Source organism: Lacerta agilis, chromosome 3 (assembly GCF_009819535.1).
Source record: "Lacerta agilis isolate rLacAgi1 chromosome 3, rLacAgi1.pri, whole genome shotgun sequence".
In the NCBI taxonomy this organism is placed as follows: Eukaryota; Metazoa; Chordata; class Lepidosauria; order Squamata; family Lacertidae; genus Lacerta; species Lacerta agilis.
Window position 1 is genome coordinate 40,381,344 of NC_046314.1, and position 21,535 is coordinate 40,402,878.

The following is a 21,535-nucleotide window of genomic DNA, read 5'->3' on the forward strand; positions in this document are numbered from 1 at the left end:
CATTTGTACATGTTCAGAACCACTTCAACCTGCCCTTTTGCACAGGGAGGACAATTAGACCATTCCCACATGCCTAAGTTCTAGTGATTAAAATCTACCTGTATAACAGGACATATTCAAATTGTGTGCTACTACACTGCTATATTTCCTCCAAAAAAACATGAAGCAGCTTGGGTCTTCCATGTTGCTGAGTTAAGGGTTCTTTCAGCTGCAGAAGAAATCCAAGCAATTCTGTGAATTTATTTTCAAAGAATTGGATTTCCATTTACTTCATCCTTCAGTTATCTATTCGATGAGAGCAGAACGATCACTGTATGAGCTACTGCTGGTCTTGCAGTGGTGATACACATTTAATGGAGCCAGAACTGGCAAGGCTAGCAAACCTGCATTTCTGGGGTAATGTTACCATGCCACAACTGGGAGGATTCGCCTCACAAATCCTCCTTAGTAGCAGTGAATTTACATGCTCTCATCCTCTGAAAAGTACCTCACACAATGTTGAGGAGGACTAGTTTCACACAACAATAATCTCAATAATGTCAGAGCTCCTAGTAACTAATGAAACACATACTTGGCAAGAATAACTAAACAGACATACAACTCTTTAGCTGCCTAACAGGCTTAAATATCCTAAAATTGTTCTTCAAATTGCCCCTGGCCTAAAAATTACAATTGTTCAATATTGACCATAAGACTACATGGCTACAAAAATTAAGATGAGGATTTTCTTTGCAGCAAGGAGTACATAAGAAAAACTACTATCAATTATAGTAAAAATTACCTCAGGTTCTGTGAAGAACCAGAGCCAGTGTGGTATAGTGGTTACAGTGTTGGACTATGGCCTGGGAGACCAGGGTTCCTATCTCCACTCAACCATAAGGCTCACCGGGTGTCCTTGCTCCAGTTACTGTTTCTCAACCATATCTACCTCATAATGTTTTCGTGAGGAGGATAAGATTGGGAGGGGGAGATGCTATATGCCACATTCTGGCTCCACAGAGGAAATGTAACATATAAATGTAACAATAAATAAGTATGTGTTGTTATTATTAGAATGGCTGCAATTCACCCAAAGTTTAGCAGTTTTCTTCATGTATAGAGGACTTCACATAGTTAACTGTCCACACTATTTCCTACAGGAGCAATGCATCTCTTACCATACCTTTTATACAAAAAGGGATCTAAACTAGCTTATGCAATATATTTCAGTTTAGGGGAACAAAAATTAATATTCTAAAAGTGAAATAATTCTGCCATGGTTTAACTTAGCCTGATTTCCCGACCAGGACTCATGGTTATGTTCTCTTCTTACTAACCATGAGCACTTGTAATTTAAAAACACATATAATTTAATTATGAAAATGTGAAATAGAAAATCAAGATTATGGCCTTAGGATTGCAGCTTTAATGTATCAACCCAGTAGTAAACTACATGAATTTCTATTCTTTTCAAGAAAAAATCATGCACAAACAGAAGGAATAAGCAGAAGAATTAGTGTGGATTTCTACTACACAACTTTCCGTGAAATTATAGTTCAAAGACATATTTTAAAAATAAATCAAATCTCTCCCACTAACACAGGAACAGGTAAACAACTATATGATATGTCTGCAATCTACCGGGTATAAGGCGGTATATAAGTTCAAATAATAATAATAATAATAATAATAATAATAATCACTAATGATCTCTTCACCTGCAAAACAGCTGCCCTTCACTCTTATACAAAATCATTTTAGTCAACTAAATTGCTGCTTCTACTCACTATCACACCTCTTTGTGATTTACTGAGGTCTTGGCCTAAAGGCTACTTCATTAATTATACTTTAAGGGTATACATAAACACATTACCAATGAACATGTCCAACTCATGCATTATATTCAGAATTTGTCAAGGAAGGACAGGTTTCCGTTTCCCCACGAGTATGCTTGATGTTTGCACTGTAGAGTAGGTGAAATTCCCTTTGTAAAGTTTGTAGAATAACTATATATCTTTAAAAAGTCAGTCATCACATATCAGCAAATAATATGAATCATAGACTGCAGCAGGGAATAATTAACGTGAGTATTTTGGCACTTATTCTTAACTTACTAACATACCATAAAACAGTGAAATGCTAGGTATCTGAAATAGTACTTTTCCACTCTGCCTAGCTTCTAAACAGCTAGCTTTATTCAAGTTTTTAAAAATTTAAATGAGAATTTAACACTGGGAACAATTATGCTAATCCTGCCAGAAAATGTGTTTGCTTTGTTAAATTGAGCTTCAAAAGCATTTCAATTGAGCACACATTTGTGATTGCAAGTAAGGCCTATTCTTATATCCATTCAAAATGTTTACTTTATTACAGCTTATTACAAATATGCTGTCTAAAATGCAACAGCATGACTCTTCAATTTCTAGTCCATAATTTTATGATAATTACATGTAATAATATGCATGGGTCGACTTCTATGCCTAACAAAGCCCCAGATTTGTGTGATAGGAGCTCTGCTTTCCCCATAGCACAATATTCCCTATATAGGAACATTCTTCAATAAAAAGAGGAAGATTGAATCACATATTTTCAGTTTCCTTTATATTCTCTCATCTGGGTTGCAGCTAAAAGAACAAAAGTGATCTCAAAAGGCTAATTATGGTATATTTCCAATAGCCAATGTTGGCAACTAAGAAATATGTACTTTATTAAATACCTAGTCACATAAACGTTACTAGGAAACAGATCAGGAACAACTGCAGGCTTATTATTTCAAAATGATACCATCTGAAGGCATATATTTCATTCAGCCAAGATGCAAATTATATTTTATGAGTTGAATTTCCATTTCACTCTTGTATTTTAAAATGTTTTGCCATTATTGCCTTTGGCTTGCTCATGAGGCCATGGCATTTCCCCCCATCATTCTGAGAAAGTTCTCACTTATTATGCTTTTCAAACTAGAATATGAAAAGCAAAGCTGCTCATACATCAGAAGATTCACATAGGCAGGAAGCCTTATGAGTGTCTTGAGTGTGAGTAGTCATTCAGACACAGGGAGGGCCTGATCTTTCCCAAGAGAAAAACCCGACGGGTGCAACGACTGCAGGGCACGGTTCCGCAGCAGTTCAAGCCTCATTCATCACAAGGAGACTCACCATAAGAAGCCCTTCAGGTTTACTAGCAAGCTAGCCACCTACATACATCAAAAGCTCTACACAGGCAATGGTACAATGGGATAAAACAAGGAAGAGAAGAAACAATACTGCCTTGGGTGGTGATGGAAAGCTTCTGCCACATATCACGACTCGCACCAGAGAAGACACAAAGATGTTGGACACCATGAACTCCAAATTCCAGCTCAACTGATTCCTGCAGAGAAGACTTATTCTCTGTGGCTCCGTGGCCAGAAACACAAATGCACTGCCTGCACCTGAGAACTAGCAGCTTGAAGCAGCGAATGCTTCACAGCAGGGTGGGAAACATGTAGCCCTCCAGGTGTTGCTGGACTGCAGCTCCCATCATCCACGACCATTGGCCATGCTGGCTGGGGTTGATGGAAGTTGGATCCTGACAGGGTCTGTGGGGCCATCTGTTCTCCATCCCTATCTGCACACCCATGGACTTTAGCTACACTGCAGTTCTTGGAGATGGGAAGAAAAATAATTGAGTACATCTTACTGCGCAGATTCACTTCTAATAGACTTCCCAATATTTTCCTCAAGAGGCAAAGTATGGACAAAATTTGTGCAGCTATATTTTGGGGAGATGGGTTCTAGAAAACAGGAATTGCCTTTGAAGGGTTGTACCAGAAGCCCAAAGTGGGTGGGACAACATATGTGATTCTTTTTTTATTTAAATCATTAAAACAGCAAAATCATAGATTCTAACAAATAAAGTACAGTAATGTAAATGAAGACATCCATTTACAAATACTAACGGCATTACAAGAACAACTGAAAGCGGCATAAGATTGAACATCATTAAACTTGACTAAATGGCTAATTAAACAATCCAGCCAGATGGGCAGGGTATTATTATTATTATTATTATTATTATTATTATTATTATTATTATTATTATTATTATTATTATTATTTCCTTTTAAATTGGGGGTATTTTTTTGGTTGTTACTATGTTTTTATACTGTAAACCATCCTGTGATCCTCAGATGAAGGGTGGTATAGAAATTTTAATGATGTTGACGATAATAATATTATTATTATGGGTGTGTACTTTTAAGTCTTTAATTTACATGCTAATACATGCATCTGGGTGCTTTTAACTATTCGGTGACCTAATAAACCAAGGTTTAAACAATCATCTGCCAGAGATCTCAGCTTAAACTATGTTTAATGTTAACCATGGTTTGAGTCCTGTACACAGACCAATATATATGTGGAGTTAGGATTTTTTTTGTCACAATAAGCTTCACTTTGCACTAGCATGGAACTGTATTTGCTATTTTGTTGCCTAGTCACCCAGTTTGGAGAAATTCATTTGGAACACTTCACAATATCTCCCTGCACGCACACATTTTTGCTTTTTTAAAAACCAGCCTAAATGATTTGGTGTCATCTGTAAACTTGGTCACTACAATGGAAATAGCATATATAGTACATAATATTATATTTGAGACTGAGGCATAAACTAAAATACCTCCCACAGAAACCTGTATCAGCCCCCAAATGCAAGTTTGCAGCTCTACAAATCAGCAAGAACCGCAACATTCCAAGAAAGCAATAAAGCTCATGAATGTTTGAAAATATCCACCCGCTGAAGTACTGAAGAATATATACATCCTAAAATGTTTTACAAATGTTTCATTGCTAATATATTCCATGGCTGAGAAAGTTTGGAAAATATTTTTTTCAACTTTATTAGAGATACAACTAAGCAATCACAAGAGGAAGTGAAACAGAAACAAAAATTTAGTAGTAACTAAGGCAACAACACAGTGTTCACTGCTTCGGAATATGTTAACGAAGGCAAAAGAATTGGACTGAAAGAGTTTGACCAACACACACAGAGAGAGACAGTTAAGTTCTCTTACCTTAATTTGTGCAAAAGGAGTATCTAAACTTCCAACATAAAGCAGTCCAACATTCTGCGGAAGAAGCCTAGAAAAGAAAATGCATTTTAAGAAATGTCTATTCAGCGTTACATGCCTTGCTAAGAACAGTAAGGTAAAGGTAAAGGGACCCCTGGCCATTAGTTCCAGTCGTGTCCGACTCTGGGGTTGCGGAGCTCATCTTGTGTTAATCGCCGAGGGAGCTGGCATACAGCTTCCGGGTCATGTGGCCAGCATGACTAAGCCGCTTTTGGCGAACCAGAGCAGCGCACGGAAACGCCATTTACCTTCCCGCCGAAGCGGTACCTATTTATCTACTTGCACTTTGACATGCTTTCGAGCTGCTAGGTGGGAAGGAGCTGGGACCGAGCAACGGGAGCTCAGCCCGTCGCGGGGATTCGAACCACCGAGCTTCTGATCAGCAAGCCCTAGGCTATGTGTAAGAAAAGCTGGTTTCTTAATAATGTAATACTCCTGTTGCTGAAAGCAAGTAGTGCAACAGTAAATCAATAAATGCCCAAGACATTTTTAACAACAAGAACCTCAAAATAATGACGCATGCATACATGCATGCATACAAACACACACACACACACAAAATCAACACGCTGGAAAAATGAATACATTTAGTGGAATCCCCCCTTCTCCAATGCCCAAACTGTTCTGGGGGGTTTAGGAACCCCCTGGAATACAACTGGGGGGGGGGCACAGGTGAGGAGAAGTCCTGTTGCACAAGGCAGGTGTTGTCCACTGTCATCAACACATATTTTGATTCAGAATGCACAAGATGTTCTCTCTTATTTTGGTGAATACTCCTACCTCATGAAGTCTCACAAGTCATCTAAAAATTAATACTATAGACCAGGGCAGCAAATGTCTAAAATTGTATAACTTTATCTGCATCATTAGTAACATCTGAGTTTCTCACCAGGATCTGTAAACATGCAGTACAATTACAATGCTAACATTGACATAGATACAGTATTATAGATTTATTACAACCCACTCAATATTAGCTACTCGGCCTGAAAGCAATAATTCTTTATCCAGTTTGCCAAAGCAAAAAAAAAAAAGTTCATATCAACATTTTTTTGTCTAGTTAGAATGAGCTTGCCTTTGTAGATTGCAAAAGTATCATTTTAGCAATAAGTCATCTCTAAAATTTTATATGCTTTATTTTGTTTAGTCATTCTCACAGTAATACAGTCATTAGGACAGTTTAGAATATTTTCCCAAACAGTCTTTCTTCATCCTACCCAGTTGAAGAAGTTGCATTTTTTCGGCAAAACAAGCACCAGGCGACACTTAAGTTCCATTTAAAGGTCTATTATTTCCAATTACTTCACAAATTGAATACTGAAAAGTGCAACAAGTCAGCAGTCGATGCTCTAATGATCAACATTTCAAGATAACTTAAGGTTTGATGGACTTCTGCAGAGGGCAGTATTTTCCTGAAAGAGCACATTTTTGCTGAGCATGTTTTGTATGAGTGTTTTATTCAGCAATGCAAAGCATAATATTAAATAGGTTTTTTTTATAAAAAGTAAACACAAGGTTTACTTCTCAGTTACAATGGTTGCCTCTTCAGTTTAGGGCAATGTTCACAGGAGATGAGCATGAACACTTGAAGTTGATAACAGTTCAAGTTTAAGGGAAATTGCAATATCATTATTTATTATTAATAAACATAGGACAGGTGTTTGTTGTTATTTATTTACATGCACCCCTGGGGAGTCGCAGGTTGTTAATAGGAAGCAAATGAGTATGTGTCATAATTAGGGTGGACATTGCCCAGATGTTTTCTGGAGCACTTTTAAAAATGGTTTAGTAATGCCATTTGCAGTCATTTGAACATTTTCTATAAATATATGCCAGTTGGTTAACCTTTCGGTCACAGTTATTGTTTCATTTTTATTACAGTTTGTGAAATATGTGAAAAAGGATGCCTAGATAATGCTGTAGCATGTCCTTACCCGTAATTGACAGATTTCCTATAGTGTGTTGAGCATTTTGTTCCACCTATTTATAAATTATTCAAATAATTGATCTTCTCTTATTCCTTTGGGATATGATTGCACAGTCTAATCGCTACTGCTGTTAGATTCCCCTCGCCCCCCAGTGAACTCTCAATTCTCTCTCTCCATTTCATCTCTTTGTAAAGTTGTTTTTATCCAATTGGGGATATGGAAACTATTCATGGGGTTTCCACAGTATTTAAAAGTGACTTTGGACTGACACATTTCAATTCCTTTGCCTCCTCTCTAGTTTATGAATGAGGTAATAAAAAATGAATTTGAAAAACAGCATTTGATATCTTCCGTATCCTTGTATATTTTAGAAGTATATTCTAATATTGTCCCTTTCTCCTGTCTCCCACGAGTCAATACTTTATTCATCCTAATGGCTACATCCTCATAGTTTATATTATTCTAATCCAGAGCTTTTCCCCTCCTTGGTGCAAATGTATCAAGATAAATGTGTTTGTGCATATGCAGTCCAGAAAAGCTGTAGGTTTTGGCTGCAGTGTTGAAATAAGTAGTTTTGCTATCTGTAGCTCTACCTTTTGTGTAAGTAAAGTATTGTTGCAACATAATCCTTTGCACAACTTCCTCAAATGCTCCCTTACCAAATGCCAGTCTTGTATATATCCACTTGGCAGCACACCCAGTGCATGTAACAATTGCCATGTGAATTGTTTGTTTTTAAGGTCTTGCTTTAACTTGCTGTTGCTGTCCCTATTGGAAGCATGCTATTTTTGTTATCCAAGCTCTGGTCCGCTTTCTCCACTAGCCTGTGCTGCTCCAAATTTACAGAAACTGTTATGATGTAATATGTGTCGTTTTGGAACAGACCCTTAGTTAAGAGGATGGTATTCCAGGGCAGGGATTGAGAAAAAGAAACACAAAATTTGAGAAGCTAGTGGAGGTGAAAATCCTATCAAAGCAAACAGAATATTTATATTAGAGTTGTCATGCCACTCACAAAAGGCTTTCCACTTGTGCAACCAAACTTCCCCTCCCTCTCATCTCCCCATGCCCCCTTCCCCAAAATCTACTCCCAATGGATGAGGAAAACCCCATTGGGCTTTGTGAGGCTGCTGCTGGGCAAAACCTTGCTGAGCAAAATCTTGCCAAAATCGCACAAGAACCTGTGAAGTGCGCAAATCCTGCCTGAAATCGGCACTGATGCTGGTGGTGGGATGGGCTGTGCAGACGGGAGAATGGTATAGGATTGTGACACCCCCTTCCCATTTCCTGTCTTAATAAGGCTTACTTGAGTTTTCAAATCTTGGGTTAAGCAGCTTTTTATAAACTCATTTTGTTCCACATGCAATGACAAGGACGATCACTTTGAATTTAGGGGCGCTTAAAGCATCCAGGAAACCTATCTCTTTCAATTCAGTTGGGAAAATATGGAATAAATTGCTATATTACCATTACAACAAATATACTTCTAAGTTTACTATGCTTAACCATTATGCTTTCAATTAGGTAAGGAACAAAAGAGAGCAATTAAAACTGAAATCCTACATTCACTAACCAGGAAGTAAGGCCCACTGAACTCAATGAAATAGTTCCATTTTCCGAGTAGACACGTACAGAATTACATTGTGAGATACATGCAAAAAAAAATCTCCAAACGCATGTAAACAAATAAAATGCACCTATCAGATGGTGCCTGATAACTGATTGTTCAGTTTGGTACCATAATGACCTCAATGTACTTGATTGAGGACTTCTACTTAATTTAAATTATTCATGACCAAACTGTACTACAGAGAAATTGCCTTGTCCACCTCAGACATCACCCCAAAGATCTAACTCACACTGGATGATAATAAACATTTTCCATCTTTATTTTTTGCTTAAAAACTGGTCAATGAGATAATAATTCATATTTCACTTGGCCAATTAAGATTCCCTTCTCAATATTATTAGTGAGTATCATAAGTAATCAGCCTTTAGGGTATTCACAGTATTGTGCATTCCAATTTGTTTCACGCCATTGGAGCAAAACAATTTACATTCCTCATTGCAGAAAGACTCCGAGATGGCATTCATTCTCATTTCCAGCTAAATGCTGGTCCAACCAGGTCACTTGCTCTGCTCTGGGATGCTATAAAAGCAGTAATTTGTGGCCTGTGTATTAATAATGTTGGCATGCCAAAACAAAAACAAAAACTTTGGGAAATGGGAAACTCAGCTCAATTAACGAAATAATGTATTTAGAAAATAAGCATTAAATTACACAGGCAGTAAAAAGTCATACCCTAATCCATTGTGAAAATGTACATTTTTATTCTGTTTGATCTATAATCTATCTAGCACTGAATCATTAAATTATAGCATGAGCAATACAGATGGAAACCCATTTAAATCCATGGCACAGCCCACACCCCTACATTAACAAAAAGTAGTTTTCTTTAAAAGGAGAATGAAAAAGAAAAAAAAGAGTTATTGAGTGGCTAGTCACTAAAAACATGCACTTTCAGAAATATACAGGCTATAACTAAATCTGATACTTTGTAGGAACTTATTTAAAACTATAAGATAAGAAAGCAAAATGTTTTTTATAAGCCCAATTTGGCATCAGATGTTAAAATCCTAAATTGCTAAGTATAAAATAAACCTTTTCCCCATCTGAGCTAGAAAACATGGAAATGCACTTTAAAAAATGTTAAAGATACTGAAATTGTTGGCACCTCCATCTAAGAAGGTGAAGCATACCTTCCATACTAGTGGGGGGGGGGGAGAGAGAGAGAGAGAATCATTCTCCCACAGCTATCCAACATTTGTCCAGTGTGTCTGAAATGTTAAGTTTATTTTTAAAATTCCACATACTCAAGACTGATTTGGTTGCATTCTTCACTGTCTCTTCTGCTTGATTATACATTGCAGTAGTGAACAAAAATGCTAACAGGTTGTTTACTGATGCAAGTTCAGTAGTCATCTATGAGGTGGTACTTGTACCCTTCTCTTGAAGGGAGAGAGTTCTCCCTTTATACATGCCTCAAGAGACAGATGACATGAGCCTTTCTGCTCAGTTGCTACAGGATGTAAGACTGCACAGAATGACCAAAGATCATCACTTGCAAGGAAGAAGTTGTTTTTCTTCTTTGAGTGAGAAGTCCATATCCCGGGGTTGAGTTCCAAACACTACTATGTGTAGGCACAGAACCATATTATTATGCCTTTATCGTGGCAACACTGGTTCCTGAGAATTCTGTAATATTTTGCAAAATATAAAGGTTTACAGTGCTTGAACAGAAGCAGAAATTCTGCAGCAATAAACGATTATCAACAATTACTGTTTGATAAGTTTTGTAAAAGAAAATTATTTCAAATAATTAAAACTAGCTGATTACCACGTTAAACATTCACATTAAAAATTGAAGTTATTCCAGTTCCTGCATTACATACACATATGTAGTTTAGCACTAACAATGACAAGCACATGATTTTTCACACTTATTAGAACCCTTCTATGACAAACCTGCAGTTATTAGGCTAGTTTATTCCTACCACTGCTATTATTTTAAAGAAACTGACAGTTTCTTTCTTCCTTTCCCTAATTTGAATGAAATATCTACCACATAACTCTGCCTTTTCATCATTTCAAGGTACCCACTTGATTTTGGCAGACCGGAATATAACTTTTCTAATTTTAACACAAGCAAAAAAGCTACTTGGGACATTGCAATTTTAGCAAACTTAATCTGCAATCTCTATACATCACCTCCCCAAATAGGTTATTAAACAAGACCATTTTTTTGCATAGCTCCAGGACAGCATGAGCTCTAGCATATCAAATATTAAAATGATGAGCCCCTCCACTGACACTTTCAATATTACAGAATGCTTCTTTGTGCCCATCCATTGAAGCAGTGCATCTAGCCATCCTTTCTCAATCCTTCCTTGTGCCTTGGGAAGTCCAACTTAAAGCCATTGGCAGGGCTTGAAAAGAAATCCACAGAGCCTAATGCAATATCAGGACTAAATAAATAAATCACTATTCCATGATTGCCTTTCTACCCTCATCCTGAAGAAGTGAGAAGTCTTTTTCAGCCTGGGGGTCACACTCCCTTGTGGATGCCCTTGTGGCATGACAAAAGTGGGCAGAGCAAAGTTTGTGACTTTCCCCTTTTCTCTGAAAGCTTCTGTGTTTGCTGGGTGTGCCTCTACCTCCTCTTTAAGCTGTCTCTATCCTCCAGATAGGCTTGTTTTTTCTAGTGTAAGAGCTGTGGTTGCTTTTCCTTTGTGAGCCTTGCTGTATTTGCTGGCAATGATGATGCAGCTACTCAAAAGTGGCTTTCTAAATTTGGGTCTGTTAACCTGGCACAAGGGAAAGCTTTGTAAGAGAAAACTTGTGGATGGGGTGGGGGACTGCTACAGCAACACAAAAAATTGCATTGCTGCTTGGAATTAAGCATATGCTTCCTCAAGGCTAGAAATTATTTGGAACCTACAAAGAGTCTGAAGAATTGCTGAAGAGGAATAACTTGAAATAACTCTTGTCTCACCCAGCTTCCTCATCTGCAGTCCACTTGCCTGCAACACACCTAATAGTACACAGTCCACTTATATATAAAAATGAGGCTAAAAATAAGATGAATGGGAAGAGCTTACATACCCTTCTCCACCAACTCTTGTTATTTTTAGACGAAAATCCACCGAATTCAGACTGGGTGGCTTCCATTTCAAAATGTCATCACATCGTCCCGGCTTGTATTTCTTAAAAAAAAAAAAGAATAAAAATTAAAGGAACGTTGTTTTGTTTTTAATCCAGCATCTGATAGCTTGTCAGATATTTCAGAATGGCCATGTCTGTACTGTAACATCCCAAAATTCATGCCTGGTGCTTTTACATGAAGCAGGAAGTAATCAGACCTACTAGAAGATGGCTATATGGGATTTTACAAGCCTCTTCTGTAAAATATATGTTGTCCCTATTATTATTCTTAATCTGCTAAGGGGGATATTTGGGGAACAGTGCACACAGTTGTCATGCGGTCCAAATGGTCAGATGTAATAAATGAATTCATGAAATGGCTGAGTTGCCCTCACCCTGCCAAACCCATTAAGTTACTAAGCAAAACCTGATATGCCTAACGATGGATGTTCGTACCTTTATCCCAAACTGGTTTGTTATACAATGTGCAATTCAGAAAGGTAACTGGATAATAAAACACACAAATTATATCTTCTAAAGATAAGAATCAGCTTTCATAACATTGTGATTATTTCAAAATCTTGCACAAGTGTGTCAAAATAGGGATGGAAGTTTGAAATTCAACCAAGTCTAGAAAAAAAATTCATGTCATAAGGAAAGCTGAAATTGGGTGGGGAGAATCATTTTGCAAGCATTTTTGCCATTTCAGGGAGGAGTCATGAAAGTGACTGGAATTCTAAGCAGTGTGTGCATAAAGTTGGAACTCAATTATGATTTCATAGGACACAGTGTGAATTATTGTAGGAAGCCACAAGTCAGTGTTTCAACAGCTCTGGCTCTAGCAACAGCTTCCTAAGTAACACCCACAGCAGTTTTGACAACAACCACCACCTTCCTGTATGGGAACAAGAATACACCTATTACCAAACACACCAAAATGTAGGTTAATGGAACAGAATACTCTTGGAGGAGCCACATGTTAATACAAAAAGGGCCCTGCTAAAGCAGACGAAAGGCCTACCCAGTGGCATAGCAAGGGCGGGGCGCCCCGGGTTCCAGGGGAGGGGGGTGACACTTGGAGGCCCCCTCCCACCACTTCCCGCCGCCCGTGCTGCTCCACGGATGGCCGGGGCAGCCCAAGCTGCCACTCACCCAGCGGTTCCCTCGGTCGCCGCGGGAGCAGCAGCACCAGGTGGGATGCATCCGAGTCGGCGCTGCTGCTCCTGTGGTGACTGAGCGAACCGCTGAGCGAGCAGCGGCTCATGGGGCTGCCCCAGTTGTGCATCCAAGTCGGCACTGCTGTTGCTGTGGCGACCGAGCGAGCCGCCAAGCGAGCGGTGGCCTGTGGGGATGGGGCAGCCCCACGCCCCGCCGCCCACTCAGCGGGTCGCCCGGTCGCAGCAGCGCCGGGCCGGATGGACTGTGCATGCACGGCATTCCCATGCATGCGCAGCCTGTCACGACGCACATGTTGTGACGTCCCACCCCCAGGGGGGTGTCTCCACGCTGCCGCCCCAGGCGGCACAGAGGTTTCTTCCACCACTGGGCCTACCTACCCCAGAATCCTGTTCTCATAGTGGCAATCTATATGCATAGAGGAATCCTGAAAGTAGGAAATATGCACAACAATACTCTTCCTCATTTGTGCTCCCCAGCAACTGGTATTCAGTGACATATTGCCTCCATTTCTGGAGTTGTCCCCAGCTATCATGACTAGCAGCCACTGATAGCCATTCTCCATAAATTCAAGCCCAATTCAAAGTGTTTAAATAGCTCAGGACTGCAATACCTCAAGGACCGCCTCTTTCCATATGAACCTACCTGGACTTTCTGAGGCCCTTCTTCGTGTGCCTTCTCCTAGAGGTCTAGAGGGTGGCAGCATGAGAATGGGCCTTCTCTGCAGTGGCTCCCCGTCTGTGGAATGCTCTCCCCAGGGAAGTTCACCTGGCGCCTTCATTATATACCTATAGGCGCCAGGCAAAAATGTTCCTTTTAAAATGTGGGTTTTTTTAGGGGGGTTATTAGGTTGTTTATATTTTGATTATGTATTTTGTGGTTTTATATTTTGATTTTGTTCTGTGAACTGCCCTGAGACCGCCAGGTATAGGGTGGTATATATATTCAATAAATAACAATAATAAATTTGTTTAAAACCATTTTAAAGCCATCTAACTTGGTGGTCATTACATCGTCTTATAGAAGTGAGCTCATCTAAAAAAAAGAGTATCTGGAAAAGGTATGAAAACAAGGAACTCAAATGAATGTCTACCTTACAACGAAAAATTAATTTAGAAAAAAGATGGCTGGGATAGGGAGAGGGGAAATCATGATATAGGCCTGCATGATTATAGAAGTGGGAAACAGATAAAGAAACTTATCTTTCTCTCTCATCATATTCAGACTCATTTCACCCATGCAACAGAAGAAACTAAGGAAGTGAACCAGAGTAAGCAAATCCCATTGGATGCAATCTCAAGGTCTGCATGGCTCTCAAAGTAAATGTTATGCAAGCTGCTACTTATACTTTCTCTCCATACAAAATATGGAAATCCGTAGGTAGACTCTTGAAGCAGTATTTGGCTGAGCACATTTATAGAGACTTGACTGCAGCTGTCATTCTGGGCATGTTCTTGGTGAGCAGCTGAAATAGCCACAGATTTTTCTTGCATTGGGTAAAAGCCTATGAACCTCCCTGCCACTTTTGCATTTAAAAAATCAATTAACAGGTTAATATAGTATGCTATGCATGGAACATGCTCATGCCCCTAATTCTTTATAGCCTTCAGTGCATCAGTGCTTTAGCCTGCTGCCACATGCCCCACCTCCAACCAAGATGTTCAACAATTATGCACAGTTTACTAACCATGGGTTGTATCCAATAATGTCCTTCCACGGATGGAAGGCTCTTCAATGCAGTGGAAGTTTAAATCAGCAGGACAGACAATGAGGCTACTTTGGCAAGTCCATGCACCCCGGTCTGCACCAGAGTTGGGGGATCCTTTGGAACAGCATAGAAGGTGGTGCAGGGATCTGTTGGGTCTACAACAGTCACTTCCCTCGCCATCTAACTGACATAAGTCTCTTGAATCATAGTAGGCTACCTTATGTCAGTGGAGGGTCACCACTAGCTAGAACCTAGTACGATCCAATGTATGACTTTATGAAAAAGCAGAGAGAATGTCACTTCCTTCCTACTGGTCTCTCTAGACAACTAACAAAAAGTGCCTGGTGTTGTTTGGGAATTCTAGGAAATCAAAAACATAGTGCAGTTTTGAAATCACAGGTTAAAGTCAGTGTTGTTATGAAAGGTTCAGTTCATCATCTTGATTCAAAATGGTGCCAAACATAACCAAACATACAACAAAACCTGTTCCTTGATCTCAGAACCACCATGTAGATTTGGTTGTGATATCTACATAGAGAAGAGACAGAGAGACAACCAACTTTCCAAAATATGTATCGGATGCAGTCATTTGTTCCCCCAGCAAACTAACAGCCAACACATTGTGATGTTCTTCCCTGGACTCCAACAGAAATTTTTCTTCCTGAATTTAACTTGTTTGAGCATAGTCCTTTATTTCCATCTACTAAATACTGCCACCAACAAAGATCCGTATATTTAAAGCTATGGTTTTCCCAGTAGTGATGTATGGAAGTGAGAGCTGGACCATAAAGAAGGCTGATCGCCGAAGAATTGATGCTTTTGAATTATGGTGCTGGAGGAGATTCTAGAGTCTCATGGACTGCAAGAAGATCAAACCTATCCATTCTTAAGGAAATCAGCCCTGAGTGCTCACTGGAAGGACAGATCCTGAAGCTGAGGCTCTAATACTTTGGCCACCTCAGGAGAAGACTCCCTGGAAAATACCCTGATGTTGGAAAAGATTGAGGGCACAAGGAGAAGGGGACAACAGAGGACGAGATGGTTGGACAGTACTCTTGAAGCTACCAACTTGAGTTTGACCAAACTGCGGCAGGCACCATGGAGTCATGAAGAGTCGGACATGACTAAACGACTAAACAACAACAACAAAAAATATTGCCGGTCACAATATTCAGTCATTATTAAGAATGTATCCTAACAGGCACTACCCAATTTTCTGGCAAAAGCCTATCCAAACTCATTTACATGCAATAGTTAAGTCTGCATTTTTGCCACCTGAACTACTATATTCCTCTGAGTCCTATTTAAACAGCTGTTAGGAGATTTTACATGCAACATGACATCAATTAATTAAAAATGTTGCTTGAACATTATTACTGTAACATTACATTAGTTAATGCCTGAGATTTCTAACCTTAAAAATTAAACACAGTTATTCATCTTATATAGTCCATGTAGAATTTAAGATTAAAAAAAGAAAGTGTTCAACTTGACTGGGAGAGAGTAAAAGTTCTTATATTGGAGGTATGCTATCTCAGTGGAAGAATTCTGGGGCATTTTATAGGAGCTTATACAGAACTCTGGGTAAGGCTGCCAGGATATGCTATCACCATTCCTGAATGAAAATTCACTTATTGCTTCTTTGTGGTAGCTACCTGCAGGTTCTTTTTTGGCTTATCCATGTCTATGATATCAATGTCCTGCTTTTAAAAAAAAATCTCACACACTACACATCAGTGTGAATGTTACTGATAGTAAAAGTATCCCTGGTGAAGGTAAAAGTGTGTCAGAAGCCCTACAGTATGCTATAGCAGGGACAGCCAGCATAGTGTCCTCCAGAGGTTCTTGGACTACTGTGCCCATAATCCCTGACCAATAGCCATTCTGACAGGGGGTGATGGGTGCTGTCATCCAACCACACACAGAGAACGCCACACTGACAGCTCCTGAATGACTACAGGCTTTTTAACAAGAGAGCACGAACAATGTCTGCTGCCAAAAGGTCCAGTGGCAGGGGCCTTCAACCACTATGAGATTGCTAGGGATCCTTCCCTAGAGAGCCTCTTCTGCTTTAGCTTTACCTTAATATAAGCTTTTTGCCCAATTTTTTTTAGATCCTTTGTGTATCATTCCCTTGCCCCATGGCTTCTAAAGAAAATTACATATTTACTTTTCCTCATCACCAACTTTCCTGGAACTTATCCTAAAATAGCCTAAGTTTTATTACATAAACAGAGTTATTATGATGGAAAAACAACATGTTAAAAGGTGTTTTCTTCAACTGAGAACTCTCCATTGCACCAGCAATCAAGGTCAGCCTTGAAACTGGCTTTAGCTTGGATTTTAGAAGTCTGGGCAAAAGAAACCAGCCAAATATGGGCCCCACACTTTCTTCTTCTTCTTCCAAATAAAGGCCCAAAGAGGTATTGATTTGGTGGCAACCACTTACCTCCAATGATGTTAGAACCCTGCTGACTTCTGCAATGCGTTTCCATATATCTCCATCTAAGATAAAGCATATTAAAGCTTTATACCTCTGGAAATATTTTTTTTAGATTGGAAGCAGAATTCCACAACTAGAATAGCACTCCTGGGATTTGGAAATCCTGGAGATTAATCAAATCATTTAGGCTGAAAAATGTTTTGGACAAGCACTTTCTTTGCTTTATTATCTAAACAAAAATTTGCCCATACACCTACAATTATGACAGCTAGCCTTAATCAGCAGCAATCTGCCTTGGATTCCATTGTCCTTACACTTAACTGTCTATGAGAGGAGAGTGGGAAATCACACACAAGATAAATTACTTCCTCTCAAAGGCTGAGCCATTACCATGATTACCTAATTTGCCCAACCTTCCAGGAAGACAAAAGCCAAACCTTCCATTCATTAGTCTCACTTGGTCAAGTTCCTTTGGCAAACAGCCTCTGGAGGGTGAAGATCCCCAGTAAATATACTTAGGCATTCAACTGCAGATACCACAAATGAAAGAAATTCTCACAATGTAACAATGGTGCTGCCTACTGCTATGCATTCCATCCATTCCCTAACTCCATGCTTCTAAGCACAGGGTGAAATGAGTCCCCACACTTATGCACTTGGATCATCACAACCTGCAAATTTAGCACAGGAGACTATGGTTTATTTCCCTTCCTTGATTGTTTTGACTGCAAGAAATATAGTTAAATGGTGGTGCAGGGTAATGTTACTTTGCAAGGGACTGCCATCTTCCACACACTTATGTAGTAATAAATCCCACTGAACCCAGTAAGACTTGCTTCCAAATAGACACACATAGGATTGCACTGTAAATTATCTTTCAGCTCTGATGTCCTTGGAGTTCGGTGGTTCGAATCCCCGTGACAGGGTGAGCTCCTGTTGCTCGGTCCCAGCTCCTGCCAACCTAGCAGTTCAAAAGCACGGCAAAAAGTGCAAGTAGATAAATAGGTACCGCTCCGGCAGGAAGGTAAACGGCGTTTCCGTGCACTGCTCTGGTTTTGGTGTTCCGTTGCGCCAGAAGCAGCTTAGTCATGCTGGCCACATGACACGGAAAAACTGTTTGTGGAGCGAGCAAACGCCGGCTCCCTTGGCTTGAAAAGCGAGATGAGTGCTGAAACTCCAGAGTCATCTGCAACTGGACTTAACTGTCAGGGGTCCTTTACCTTTACCTTTTTAAAACATTCATTTAGAATATAACTGCAAGAACAACATCCAGATGCTTATCTTCATTTTTTTAGAAAGAAAGAAAAAAGCACTGTTGTTAAGTTAATGGCTCTAGCCATGTCTGTTAAGTATCTTTTTGCATAGCTAAAGAACTGCACTTGTGAGGCCATAGAAACTAAAGAGCTGGAGCGCTTTCCAGAAAGTGGGTTGAGAGAGGGAGGCCTTTCCCTGGCTGGAGGTTATATCATTCAGGCTTTCAGAGTGTTAAAGTTGTACAAAGCAGCAGGAATTTTGAACTGGGCAGGGAGGAGACAGTAGAGGCTTGACATGCTTCCTGAACTGAATCCAAAGCTATGGCTTGGGGGTGGGGTCCTACAAAATTAATGGGGAGCAAGATTTGTTAGAATGTTAAAGCCAAAGACCTTCCATCCTATGCTAAACCTTTATATATGTAGAAATAAAATCATATAGCATGAAGATACAAGGTTCTGAAGTGATCTTCATTGTAAGAAAATGAAAAATTATGTATGTAGTGGTACCCCATGAAATCTCTTACATTGCTCAGAGATTAGGGTGCACACTATTTTATATATACATTTTAGAGATAAAGGTAAAGGTAAAGGTACCCCTGACCGTTAGGTCCAGTCGCAGATGACTCTGGGGTTGTGGGGCTCATCTCGCTCTATAGGCCAAGGGAGCCAGCGTTTGTCCGCAGACAATGTGGCCAGCATGACTAAGCCGCTTCTGGCGCAATGGAATACCGACACCAGAGCAGCGCACGGAAACGGGGTTTACCTTCCCACTGGAGCGGTACCTATTTATCTACTTGCACTTTTTGCTGTGCTTTCGAACTGCTGGGTTGGTAGGAGCAGGGACCGAACAACAGGAGCTCACCCCATCGTGGGGATTCGAACTGCCGACCTTCTGATCAGCAAGCCCTAGGCTCAGTGGTTTAGACCACAGCGCCACCATTTTAGAGATACAAGGTCTAAAAAAATTCATTTTAGTTTTGTAGTTCTTAATGAAAAGAATCACAAATATATGAATGTACATTTTGCATCTCTCTTCCTCATATAAAGGAAGGAGGTAAGCATTATTTATTGGGATCTTTTAGAAAGTTTACTATGTGTCACAGGGAGTGAAGTGATACATTTTAATGCATCTCTCTGTGAAAAAATGCTTCTGCTTGTGGCATACTGTATAGGGAAGCTAGTGGGTCTAGAGACTTGCTCATTGTAATCCTCATGGTAGATCGAGTCTGTACTGTTCAGAATGTCAGACAGAGAAAAATGAACACACATGATTATAAAATAATGTCTATTGTGCCAGTAATTGCACAAAGCATGACTGAATTTCATCAGTTAGAGAGGATTATGCACCTTTATCATATACATTAATAGTCAGGGGTATGTAAAAAGTTTTGTTGGATTTGCAGGGTCTCCAAACAGCAATGGCAAGCAAATAATATTTAGAAAATTACAGTACCGGTAGCTATTACAGCTTGGACTTGCAACGAAATATTGAAGTCTACAGTGCTTCTTTTCAGACTTACAAGCACTCCATTACAGTGCCTGCAATGGTCAGTCAGCATTCCATACCCCTTGAGCCCACCTAGTCCTCCATAAGCTTTTTTGGGCTCCCCACCACTACCTTCAAGGTTATGTGTCTAAATATCTTCTGTACTTCTGCAGAGGTTCCCCCCAACCTGCTGGTATCAACCTGTGTTGATGGCGCTGACAGGCTACATAGGAAGTGACACACAAGGAACTGAGTGCACTATTTGTGTATATACTAGACTTGTCAATACTTTGAGATATTTCAATTGTTCCTTAGTCTTCAGGCAAAAAGCATGTGATCAACACATTTTTATTGTACATTATATTTGTAATTACAGCAGTTAAATGTCTGCTTCTTACGTGCCATAATTTAAACTCAGAGCTCAGGCCTCATTAAACATCTCATTTCAAAAGCCTACTAATAGCTTTTCTTGATATTCCACTGAGCATGACAAAAACATGACAAATTTTTCTCCATAGCTACCTTCATTTAAATATTATAATTAATCCCATTATTTATTTGATATGATAGGAGAGGTTTTCTGTTTAATTGTCGCAGTCTAAACTGTTGTAGCATTCAAATAACATCTGTAGTAGTTGGTAGTAAGAATCGAGACCACAGATAATTAAATATTTATTTATACTTCTGGCTTTGATAACAATCTGACAAGTTTTTGCAATAAGTTAATAATGAATATGTGAAATATGGAGTGGATGGGAAGTTGTATGTAAAGTAAGAAGATATTCTTTATTCTATTATATTAGATTTTTAAAATTCTTTCTTTTAGTTGATTTGTTTTATATTTTTGTATTAATGGATGATTGGTCCTCTATCCCATCTCATCATTAAGACAAATGGCAGTAGGAACAGGAAGAAACTGTTCAGTAAGAGAAAGGATAGAAAACAAGATGAGTGCCACCTTAATTCCACTGGCTAGCCTGATAGTCCTGCTGCTTTGAGATACCAGTAAATGAAATAATAAGCAGGTAAGGTAAATGTGTTAGTATTGTTAAAAACTGAGTAATTAAACTCCATTCTAATTTGATTTGCCAGTTTGCCAAGCACTCTTTCCCTGAGTTATGAATAAGGTTAAGATCCAACAATCCTGTGCAATGCTTCCCAATTTGGTCATTAATTGCATTAGTTAATCCCCAAAGATGAGGTGGGGAGATAAAGTTAAGAAGTTATGTTTGGGTTATAGAGTTGGTTAAAGTACATAACACGCTGACCCCTAGTAGCTAAAACCACTAGTGGAAAACGGCTGCATGATCTACTGCCACCACAGAGTGCAAATTCAGTCATCGACATATTCTTTATCTTTCTGAAATATCAGCCTGCACACATATGCAGGGCTCTGGCAGTAACTGTAGACTATCCTGCACTGCTGACTGTGTGCTCGGTTGTACAGCTACAGCTATGAATGTTGCCACTTTATCTCACTGTAAAAATGAGTAATAAGTATTTTCAAGTTCACCACCTTCAGCATTAAGAAAGCCTTAAGAAAATGGCTCTGTGCATTAGTTTGCCACTTTGCCTTAAAAGTGACTTTTTCAAGCCAGTATCATTTGACTGATATTTTACTTCTTTAGTGTATTAAAATCCTAACCATGTATGTGTTTCAATAGCAGCATCTGAGTACAATCGTGAAATACAAATTAGTCACCCCAGCCCCATTAAACACAAAACCGCTCTCAGACCATCTCAAGTGATC

The 21,535-nt window shown here is 39.4% G+C and overlaps 1 protein-coding gene across 3 annotated transcripts in view; it reads right to left on the reverse strand.

Annotated features, from left to right (window-relative positions):
• The window catches only part of RNGTT (RNA guanylyltransferase and 5'-phosphatase), a 118,255-nt gene that overhangs the window by 9,466 nt on the left and 87,254 nt on the right, over positions 1–21,535 (reverse strand). For all 3 annotated transcript variants that reach the window (XM_033143395.1, XM_033143396.1, XM_033143394.1), the window contains 2 exons: positions 11,681–11,781; positions 5,033–5,099 (listed from right to left, as the gene is read on the reverse strand). In XM_033143395.1, the coding sequence (XP_032999286.1) occupies positions 5,033–5,099; positions 11,681–11,781 (168 nt within the window). The remainder of the gene's footprint in view (positions 1–5,032; positions 5,100–11,680; positions 11,782–21,535) is intronic.